General features: G+C 39.4%; 1 protein-coding gene across 1 annotated transcript in view; it reads left to right on the top strand.

Annotated features, from left to right (window-relative positions):
* Window positions 1-3,391: 3,391 nt before the first annotated feature.
* The window catches only part of RBM19 (RNA binding motif protein 19), a 47,775-nt gene continuing 39,196 nt past the window's right edge, over window positions 3,392-11,970 (top strand). Inside the window, exons 1-6 of the mRNA XM_075276558.1 lie at window positions 3,392-3,508; window positions 4,458-4,640; window positions 4,736-4,861; window positions 5,725-5,757; window positions 9,949-10,144; window positions 11,184-11,359. Of these exons, the coding sequence (XP_075132659.1) occupies window positions 3,473-3,508; window positions 4,458-4,640; window positions 4,736-4,861; window positions 5,725-5,757; window positions 9,949-10,144; window positions 11,184-11,359 (750 nt within the window). The 5' untranslated portion in view covers window positions 3,392-3,472. The remainder of the gene's footprint in view (window positions 3,509-4,457; window positions 4,641-4,735; window positions 4,862-5,724; window positions 5,758-9,948; window positions 10,145-11,183; window positions 11,360-11,970) is intronic.

The following is an 11,970-nucleotide window of genomic DNA, read 5'->3' as shown; positions in this document are numbered from 1 at the left end:
GGGTCTATGACCAGCAGTAATACTAATAGACAGAATGTCCCATAGACGGCAATACAGTTGTATTGCCGTCTATGGGACTTGCAATCAAGTGACCGCAGGTTCAAGCCCTGGGGGGGGAATAAAATAGTAAAAAAAAAAAAAAAAAAAAAAGCTTTAAAAATATATAATAAAAATATGAAATAAATAAAAGTTCTAAATCACCTCCTGTCCCTAGAATATATATAAAAGTAGAAAATCATATATCATAAACCACTGTTTTTTTTTTCAATAAAAGGTGATCTAAGAAATAGATATTCCCCAAAATGGTATAACTAAAAAGTACTTCTGGCCCCATAAAAAAAAACACTCTATGCATCCCCGTACAGCTGCAGGGTCACCTGTCAATGTGGCCTTGCAGCTGTTGCAAAACTACAACTCCCATATATTAAATATTTTACCAGTTTTTGCTTCAAAATTTTTTTCCCCTATTTTCCTCCTCTAAAACCTAGGTGCGTCTTATAGTCCGAAAAATACGGTAATCGGTGTCACACTTTCAACAAAGTGAATGCACTGGTGCCCAGGAATTGGATTTGGCTTTAATTGCATCTAGTTACAGTGTCACCACCCAATAGAATCACACTAAGGCTGAGGCCCCACATTACAAAAATGCAGCTTTTTTATGTATGTAGGATGTAGGAAACCTATGGTAGTTCCTGACTAGCGTAGATTACCATTCTGGCATACGGGCATGTCCCTGATTTATTCAGAAGCTTAAACCCCTTAATAATTCAGGCGCATTTCGTGCCTACAGGACCCAGATCAGCTCTGTATACTGTGTATACAGCGTGCAGGAGGCTGTATTCCTCCTGCAACTGAGGCTATATGTACCAGCCTCAGTTGCAGGAGAAATCAGCCTCCAATACAAAAAAAAGTGATCAGATGTCCCCAAAGGTCTCTTAGGACCTTATGGGGACACAATCTGAAAAAAAATAAAATAAAAATATAATAAAAAAGTTTAAAAAATATGTAAATAAAATAATAATAAAATAAAATAATACGCTAATAAAGCGCCGTTATTAAAGGTTATAGCCCCACCCCCGACGACACCATACAAAATAAAAATTACCGTAACGGACAGGAAAAACTATTTTATAAACCTTTTCAGTGTCACTTTGTGTTATTAAATAAAAAAAATAATAAATTGAAAACCAGACACAATTTCCCTCCTATTATGTTTATATTTTCCCGGATATAAAAAAAATGAAAACACATTCGAAAATAAAAACAACATAAAAATAAAGCCCTATGTGTCCCCGAAAAAAAGACGCAAAACTTAGTTGACTGAGACATACGGGAAAAATGTTACAGCCCTCAAAACCGCACATACAAATAAACCTAAAATGTGTCTGGTCCTGGACCACAAATTGGTCCGGTACTGAAGTGGTATAAGGGGCTCTATCAGCAGATTTATGGGTTATGAGCTAATGATATTCCTCAATAGCCTTTAAAAAGGCTATTCAGGTGCTGCTATTAGTGTGTAAAAACTGACATTGATAAAAAATGGCATGGGCGCATGCGCAGTAGTAGAAGCAGCATGCTACTGCGCATGCACCCACCCATTTTTTAACAATGTCAGTTAGCTTAGTTAGACGGGAGCTGAGGACATCGCTGGAAGAGGAGGCGTGGATGAAGACGGCACACCCTGAATGCCCGCCCAGTGTGCACGATGGGTAAGTAGGTCACATTCTTTTTTAGGGTATTATTTTAACCACTTCCGGACCACCCATAGACTATATACGTCCGGGAAGTGGTTGCTTAGTTCTGACAGGACGTATCGGTACGTCGTGCAGCTGCTTTCAATGGGAGCCGGCTGTAACTTCAGCCGGAGCTCCCAAAAAGAAGACAGGGAAGATTTATTACCTCCCCTGCCATCTCGATTGTTGTGTATACAGCGCTCAATGAGCACTGTATACACAGCTATGGACACTGCCATAATTCAGCCGCCCTCGACCCGGCGGTCACGTGATCTGCCGGGAGCAGAGTCTTGCAAAACTGCTGGGTCCTACAGGACCCCAGTTCAGCTCAGTAAGCTGTGTATACAGTGTGCAAGAGGCTGGATTTCACCTGCATCTGGGGTTAAATGTAGCAGCCCCAGTTATAGGAGAAATCAGCCTCAAGTACAAAAAAATAAGTGATCAGATGTCCCCAAAGGTCTCTTATCACCTTATGGGGACACAATCTGAAAAAAATAAATAAAATAAAAATATAATAAAAAAGTTTTTATAAAATGTAAATAAAATAATAATAAAAATAAATAAACAATACGCTAATAAAACGCTGTTATTAAAGGTTATAGCCCCACCCCTGACGACACCATACAAAATAAAAATTACCGTAACGGAGAGGAAAAACTATATTATAAAGTTTTTCAGTTGTACTTTGTGTTATTTAATAAAAAAAATAATAATAAATTGAAAACCATACACAATTTCCCTCCTATTATGTTTATATTTTCCTGGATATAAAAAAAAATTAAAACACATTTGAAAATAAAAACAACATAAAAATAAAGCCCTTTATGTCCCCGAAAAAAGACGCAAAAATTAGTTGACTGAGACATACGAGAAAAATGTTACAGCCCTCAAAACCACACATACAAAATAAACCTAAAATGTGTCTGGTCCTAGACCACAAATTGGCCCGGTACTGAAGTGGTTAAAACTGGGGGATAGTTTAATATAACTTTAGCGGTGCCTGAATTGCCTTTTTAAAGGCTATTCACGCATATGTGGGGCTCTATCAGCATGATTTTGCTGATAGAGCCCCTTTAAAGGCTATTCAGGGCTGATAGAGCCCCTCTAAAGTCACAGCAACTGCTATATTATTACAGCGCATGTTAGAAAGGGGTTAAAGGTGGTCTTGGTTATTTTCAGGTCTCCCTTCAAGTGAATGAAAAGGCCCGCACATAAGACAAGATAGTCAAGAGAGATGTGGACCCCAGAAGGTAGATGTAGAATAACCCTTTAAGATGTTAAGGCCACTCGTTCTGGCCATTATCGGGCAACTGATGGCATCTAAAGGCAAAGAGACCCTCGCCGCCATGTTTAAGACCCTGAGTAGTCACTGAGAGCACTAGTTGTCTTCATGGCGCCTGTATGGCTGCCTCTCTCATACACAGGTGTATACTTGTATATGGCTGCACTGTAACGTGTTGTTCTCCTTCACAATAACCATGAAGTTCCCTTCAGTCAGCTTCAGCCTCCTGAGGCGACAATACCACTACCAGCCACTGTGCCCAACGAGCGGCGCTCTGCACCCAAGAAACTGCCAGACCACGCCCCGTCCCTGTGCGAGCCGGTCTCGTTCTCTGCGAGAGCCGGTCTCGTTCTCTGCGAGAGCACATCGATAGTCACGTGATGTAAATGAAGATGGCGGCGCCCATGAACAGAACGTGAAACTAGTTTGCGATCTAGTTACTAAGACACCGAGCAAGATGTCGCGATTAATCGTCAAGAATCTCCCTAATGGGGTATGTAATATTTAATTTAGCTATTCACGATGTCAACATTGGCGATCCATCTCGGCGTTGGCAGGGACTGTTATGCTCATGGTTTTCACGTGTAGACTTCTCCATGTGTTTCTCGATCACTTCTGTCACGATGCTTATCATATGCTTAATCTACACTAGAAATTGTTGGCAAAGGTGACTTATATGGCAAGTCTTAAAAGCAGGTATAGTCAAGCAAAATAATCATAGTATACGTCCATGTCTGCATTGGAGGTTGCATTACAAGACACATACATAGTTACATACATAGTAGATGAGGTTGGATGAAGATTCTGTCAAAAAGTTCCAAAATCACGGCTGTAAAATAACGCGGCGTATACGAGACTAACTCCCATTGAAATCAATGGGAGCGTATACGGCGCTCAAAATCTCACACGGCGTATACGTGCCAGGTCACGCGGCACGTTACTCCGTGTGAATGCAAAACTGTAAATGTTAAAATCCAAAGCACTCTCTGAAATGACAGTCTGTTATATTTGTAACCCCATTTACTTGTATTACACTGTACATTTCTGGATTTTGGTAAAATATGATTATTACTACACCTTGTGTAAATATGACCTTTAAAAGCAGATGCAAAGATATAGAAAGCTACTCTGAGAATGAGCACATGAGCTGAACAAAATGTTTAGATGTTATGTCAGGAGAAAAGGACTGTATGCAAATACATTGTTGTTCAGTCTATGTACTCACTCTCATTGAATATGAACAGTGTTGAACCAGGGCCTTGAACTGTATGGATTGCTGGCTCTAGTGTGACTGTTCAGTATGAATACTTTTCTGTATATCAGTGCACATGCGACTACATGTTCTCTCATAGTCAGGTTTTACAATTATAGTAACATAAGCACATTTAATTGATATAAGCATTCAAGTTGCAATTCATTATAATCCTGGTTGTTTTCTTTAGATGAAAGAAGATCGTTTTCGGGAACTGTTTTCTGCATTTGGCAATTTAACTGACTCCACACTGAAATATACAAAGGATGGCAAGTTTCGGAAATTCGGCTTTATTGGTTTCAGCTCAGAAGATGACGCTAAAGCAGCTCTTAGCCACTTCAACAAGAGCTTCATTGACACTTCCCGTATTTCTGTGAGTAACCAAAATGTTCCATTGGAGGTGCGGTGCAGAGTGGAATCCAACAATTTGCCAGTTGATCACTTAATTTCTTTTTATTTCCCCCAAAGGTGGAGCTTTGTAAGTCATTTGGTGATCCTAGTAAGAGTAAAGCATGGAGCAAGTACTCCCAAAGTAAAAGCAAAGATACAGCAAAGACTGAGGTTGTAACACAGGCAACAGAAGACACTAAAAAGGTAACGTCAAAATGTTGGCAAACATTTTCTCCACTAGGTGCAACAATAGTGATATCATTGAAATACCAACAATCTGGAGCAGACTCATTGATATTCTAATAAAACCTTAGTTTAAGAAGTAGGTCACTTTTGGTGACTCATTCCATTTTAAATATATGGTTAAAGGGAGGGTACATGAGGACCAAGCAGTAGACTATAAGTACATTACATTTATGATATATTATCTTTTCAAATTCCCAATCTACTACATTCACACTTTATGTATGCGTGTGATTATATAAATAATCTATCAAAGCCTTTCATCCAAATGTTTAAAGGGTTTATCCAGTTTCTAAAATTAATGGCATAGGTTCTTAGGATAGGCCATCAATATTGGTTACGATCGGCGGGGGTCCTGCTTTCTGTTCTGCACTTATGTACATATATTTCTGTATATGTATATATCTCTCTGTTGCCACATTATTGTTAGTGATTTACTTGCATAATCTCTGAATATATTGTTTATAGACCTTTAAAAATGTAAAAGAATTGCATCTTACCTGTAGGAGCCTATTACACATTTTGGCACTGAGCCATGCTTGGTTCCTCTATAACGTGAAAGCGCCGAAATATGTAGTAGGCATCTATGAGTAAGACTTCTCTGTCTGTGTGTTACAATTTTTTTGATGATTGTACTCCTTTTAAAGGCAAAAAAAAAAAATGGGACAAAAGTGATCTGAACTCAACTGATGCTATTTGTTATATAGAAACATCTATTTACTAACCAAAATCTTTCTTTATATTGTTGATAACATAATGCCATGATACATATTGATACATATGTAAATATTCAAGATAAGAAACTCTTGTGGTTTTCCTTCTAGGAAAAGAAAACAAAGAATTCCGTTTTGGGGGATGTAAGTATTCTTCATATTATAGGTGATGACAGAGGTTACATTGTATATAGTCTTACTGGTTTGATTCATTCTATATGTACCACTGGACATATGCTCAGCACCCTGCTTGAAGTTTAAGGGTATGTCTGCACAGGATGAATTCACTACAGATTTTCTGCTGTGAAATTTCCGGCAGAAAATTCTGTGTTTACATCAGCAGCAAAGTAGCCTTAACCCCTTAGCGACCTTTGACGTTCTATTACGTCATGGACGCGAGGTACTTCGCGCACCATGAAGTAATTGTACGTCATGGTGATTCCGCCCGCTCACTAGCTGAGCGGGCGGAATCGGAACTGAGTGATAGCTGTTACTGACAGCTATCACCCTTTTCCATAACCTCCGGTCGGTACTTTTACCGATCGGAGGTTTTAACCCTTTGATTGCGATGGTCAAACATGACCACCGCAAACAAAGGGTGCCGCGATCTCTCCCCCCCCCCGCCGGCACCCCCCGCGGCGAGATCGGGGGGTGCCGGTATCTGTGATACGTAGTCTGGGGTCTGGTTAGTGACCCCAGACAGCCCTGAGCACTCACTTACCTGGTGATGCTCCCGGCGTCTTCTGGAAGTGAGTCTGTGCCGTCCGCACAGCTCACTTCCTGTTTCTCGAGTGAGACACGTGCAGGCTGTCACTGCAGCCTGTGTCTCAGTCTACAGTAGAGAATCAGTGATTGCATGCATACATGCAATCACTGATCCATGTGTCCCATAGGGACACAAGAACAAGTAAAAAAAAAGTGTAAAAAAAAAAAAAAAAAGTATTTGAAAACAATTAATAAAGTTATAAAGTCCCAAAAATCCCTTTTTTCTATAAAAAATGAATTATGTAAAAAAAACACAAAAAATTAATAAAAACAATACATATTTGGTATTGTTGCGTCCGTAACAACCTGTACAACAAAACTGAAACAATATTTAATGTACACAGTGAACGGCGGTAAGAAATAACGGAAAAAACCCGCCGGAAGTAGTGATTTTTCGCCATCTCACCTTACAAAATGTGCTATAAAAAGTGATCAAAAAGTCATATGCACCCCAAATTAGTACCAATAAAATGCACAGGTTGTCCCGCAAAAAATTAGCCCTCAACCAACACTGTCAAGCGAAAAATAAAAATGTTACGCCTCTCAGAAGATGGCGATGCAAAAATCACTGATTTATGTCCCCAAATCTGTTTTTGTTCTGCAGATTTAGTATCGCATAAAAAAATAACATAAATGAGGTATCGCCGTAACTGTACCGACCCGCAGAATAAAGGTCACATGTTACTTATACTGTACGCTGCATGGCGAAAAATGTAAAAGGTAAAACTCAATACCAGAATTGATTTTTTCTCTTTTAAATCCAGCAAAAAAAGAGTTAATAAAATGTAATCAGTAAGTTTTAGGCACCCCAAGATGGTGTCATTACAAAATACATCGTATCCCGCAAACAACAAGCCCTTATATGGCCACATCAGCAGAAAAATAAAGAAAATATAGCCACTACCAATGTGAAGACAAAAACCCGCAAAATCGCCAAATCATTAGAACACAACTGGGTGCGGCAGGCAGGGAATGTATAAGCTGTGCAAGCGAATATCAGGGGACACCCCGGATTTAGAGCTTACGAGGGAAAATATACCAGAAGTGACCCCAGTGTGACTTCCCCAATCATAGGAGCTACTGGGGGTACAGTAGGGAATTTAGTGTCTGCAATGTCCTCCGCACCGCTTATATATTCCCTCTTTGCCATCCGCTGTGCAGTCACGTCCGGGATACTAATACTACACTATACCCCCTGATAAATTCTTTTAGGGGTGCAGTTTTCAAACTGCGCTCACTCCTTTGGGGAATCCACTTTTCTGGTACCTTACAGGCTCTACAAACATGACATGGCGTCTAGATACCAAACATCTGAATCTGTACTCCAAAAGCCGCATCGCGCTCCTTCCCTTCTGCCCCCTGCTGTGTGCCCAAACTGCAGTTTATGCCACATGTATGACACATGTATGACACTGGTGTAACCGGGGTAATGTCATATGTGAGTATAAACTGATATTAGGGCACATGTATGACACTGGTGTACCCCGGATAACGGACGTAATGTCATATGTGGGTATAAACTGATATTAGGGCCCAGCCGGACACAGAAGGGAAGAAGGTTATTTGGTTTTTGGAGCACAGACTTAGACGGTTTGGTTTTTGGATGCCATGGCACTTTTGCAGAGACTCTAAAATTTCCCGTACAAAATGGGGTCACTTCTTGGGGAATTCCAGTTTACTGGCACCTCCAGGGCTCTGCAAAAACAACATGGCACCCAGAAAGTCCCTCTAAATCTGTACCCCAAAAGCTATAAAGCGCAGTGCTCCTTCCCTTCTGAGCCCTGCTGTGTACCCAAGCAGCAGTTTATACCCACATATATAATTTTTTTGCCCCTCGGGATCGCCCACTTAATAGTTTTAGGAGTGCAGGTCTCTGACAATACAAAGTGGGTGCAATGCATTGGATACCAAAATGGCATATTTCTTTAAAAATTTCAAATTTTGGGAAGCATTTTTAGTCTCAAAATCATAATACCACTTGATACATTCCTTGATGGGTGTAGTTTCTAAAATGGGGTCACTTTTGACGGGTTTCTATTGTATTGATACTTTAGGGGCTCAGCAAATGCGACATTGCACCTCAAAACTATTCCAGCAATATATGCCCTCCAAAATCCAAATAGCGCTCTTTCCATTCTGAGCCCCAACATGTACCCATACAGCAGATTATGATCCCATATGGGGTATTGCCGTGTTCAGGGGAAATTGTGGGGGGCTCTTAATTCTCAAAGTACTTGCAAAAATTAAAATTATGGCGCTAAATGGACGAAAAAATCTGTGAAACACCTGTAGGGTCCAAGTGCTCACTATACCCCTTGATAAATTCCTTGAGGGGTCTAGTTTCCAAAATGGGGTGACATTTTGGGGTTTTCCACTGTTTTGGCACCTTGGGGGCTTTGCAATCGGGGCATGGTGCCTGAAAAATATTCTAGCAAAATCTGGCCTACAAAATCCAATTAGTGCTCCATCTGTTCTGAGAGCGACCGTGTGCCCGTACATTAGGGTACCAGCACATATGGGGTATTGTCGTGTTCGGGAGAAATTGTGTAACAAAATGTGGGGTGCAGTTTCTCCTTTAAACCTTAGTAAATGTGTAAATTCTAGGGCTAAATGAATATATTAGTGACAGAAATTGAAAAATGTAAATTTGACTTCCATTTTGTTTTAATTGTTGTGAAATGCTGAAAGGGTTAAGAAACTTTCTAACTGCTGTTTTAGATTCTTTCAGGAGTGCAGTTTTTAGAATGGGGTGACTTTTGGGGGGTTTTATTAGAGAGGCCTTTCAAGTTCCCTTCAGAACTGAACTGGTCCCTTGAAAAATGTGTTTTGGAAATTTTCTTGAAAATTTGGAAAATTACTGCTTGACTTGTAAGCCTTATAATATCTGAAAAAAATTAAAGGGTGCTTAAAATTTGATTGCTACATAAATCAGAGACATGGTTAATTATATTTATGAAAAAATTCGGGTAGTATGACTTTCTATTTGAAAGGCTTGCAATTTCAAAGTTTGAAAACTGCATTTTTTTCAAAATTTTCACCAAATTTCCTATTTTTTCATAATTAAAGACAAAACATATCGACGAAAATTTACTACTGACATGAAGTACAATGTGTTACGAAAAAACAATCTCAGAATCACTTGTGTAAGTTAAAGCGTCTCAAAGTTATCGCCATTTAAAGTGACACATGTCAGATTTGAAAAAAGAGGCCTGGTCCTTAAGTCACTTTTGGGCTGTGTCTCTAAGGGGTTAATATACCCCTCTATTTGAGTTTCTATGTTACCGAAAGGGCTGTTTCAGCGTCAGTAAAATTCTTTTACTTAAGATCTCTGTAAAATATAAAAACCCCACTGAATTATTGGGCTAATTATTGGGCCTTGTTTACACAGTGCAGTTTTAGTATACAATATAGATATGCTTCTCTTCCAGTGAAAAAAGTAGTGGATGCAAAATGGGAATATTTTATATTTTTCCATTTTCACAATCTGCTCATTTTGACTGGAAATTAAACACTCAAATCTTGCACCAACATACATATAATGCCACCGTTGTCTGTCTATTTTATCTGTAGCTGGAAAAAGACAGTAGCTTCAAAGAGTTTCTAAGTGTGCACCAAAGCAGGAGCAAGACAGCTACATGGGCTAATGACACACTGACTGAGCCTGTGAAAAAGGTGAAGACCCGATCCCAGGAGGATTACCTCAACTTTGATTCTGAATCAGAGCAAGATTCTGGTACTGAGGATGAGGACGGTGAAGAAGACACAGGTATGAACCACTGATGGCCCATTCATACTGTCATTAAGACCTGACAGCATAGTTTACAATATTGGACCATGTTTATCTATGTGTTGGCTACAAGAGTAAACCACTGTTTAATACTTAGGTTTTTCCTTTGCCAACGTTTGCCTATAGCTTGGCCTCATAAATTTAAGCGGTCTGAAAATGCACCAGCTCATCATAGTGGCTGAGGCTGGATGATAAATCTGGTGCATCATTAGACTGTGTAGTCTAAGTTAGCTTAGGTTGTGCCAGAATTTTATGCAGTTTTGGCACAACTGTGGTATGCCTTGCCTTAAAGTTCTCTAACTGTCTATTTTTCATTCGGGAATGGCACCAGAAACATGCATGCTGTATATAGAGTAGTACTGACCTCTACTGATGTCAGTAAAGTGCTTTGGTTGTAATAGAAAGTTCCTATATAACTACAGCATCAGCCTTTTCTTCATTTATCTCTTGCATTTACTGCTCACTTTCCCCCTTCTTCTAAGGACATGTGGAATCTGAGTAATGTGACCCACGGTCTGTCTTGAGGTATTTTCAGAGTGAAAGTGATTTTGTTGGAAGTAGGAGCAGAGAAATGGCCTGGGAGAGAAGCAGCATTTATCACTAATAAGATATATTCCGATGTTTCTTTTAATTGCCTGTACTGCTCACTTATGCAACGTTTGTTGGAACAGTAGTGCCTATTTAAGCCATGCCCACTTGTCTGACTAGTCAGAAATCTAGATGCAACCTTTTGCACATTAAATGTACCTATTCTAGACCACGGTTCAAACACAGCCACCATTGTAAATATTACAATGTAGAGTGTATTGTGTATGGTGTGAGAATTTTGATATTCTTACCTTGTTTTTGAAGCTCCTGTCCTACCAGTGTTGAAGTTGAAAGGGTCCGTGTACTGCACGGTACCATAGGTAAAGTTATGCTGGTATTTTAGGCTGTTACCGATTTGTTTACTTTTTCAACAGAAGTTGTATATGGATGTATAACAAAAAGAATTTGAGAAATTTATGTTTATTTGTAGCTGAGAAGGTTGCCTTACAAGCAGAGATTTCAGACATGGACTACCTTAAATCAAAAGTAGTGAAAGAGCCCCCTGTCTCTGATGGAGGCGAGGAAGAGAAACATTCAGACCAAGAGAAGACTGCTAGCAAGAGTAAAGATCTCAAGGTTGAGAAGAGCAAACCAGCAAAGAAAGAGGTAGGTTGGTGTTAGTTTTATAGGTGTTACATTCCAGGTTTATAACTATTTGAATTAACAATCTACGCTTATGGTATCCTACATATAAAAACTATGCATACAATATAAAAGTCTACCCAAGAATCTATATAATGGAGATTAGCTGATGGCAAACAGTAAAATATTAGCAGTGTTTGCAGAATATGAGAAACCCGGAGTTGTTTTCCTTGGCTACAAGTGGACATGTAATAAATGATGATCGTGTCCAGTTGTTTACAGGCTATAATTACACCCATATTGCTTAAGCCTTAAAATGTACATGAATTTTTATGAAAAGTTGAAATATGTACAGTACAGGGTCTTGCTGGGCAGTCTGTTCTTTGGCTATATGAGACTTCATACATGGTGTCCTATCAGTTTTCTGCTGCTATTAATCATGTTAACATTTAAGGTTAAGGATCATGCCTTTCTCCCTTATCCATTACTCATACTACTGGTCTCATTATATGTATTTCTGCCTGGAGGACCTGTACAAAGGCAAATAAATAGCTGTGAAAAGCCCAAGCGACCATAATATAGGCTATACAGGAACACTGGATTGCAAATAAATACAGACAAGAAGCTAAAACAAA

The sequence above is a fragment of the Leptodactylus fuscus genome, chromosome 1 (assembly GCF_031893055.1).
Source record: "Leptodactylus fuscus isolate aLepFus1 chromosome 1, aLepFus1.hap2, whole genome shotgun sequence".
Taxonomy (NCBI): domain Eukaryota; kingdom Metazoa; phylum Chordata; class Amphibia; order Anura; family Leptodactylidae; genus Leptodactylus; species Leptodactylus fuscus.
This window is presented reverse-complemented; position numbering and strand designations above follow the sequence as displayed.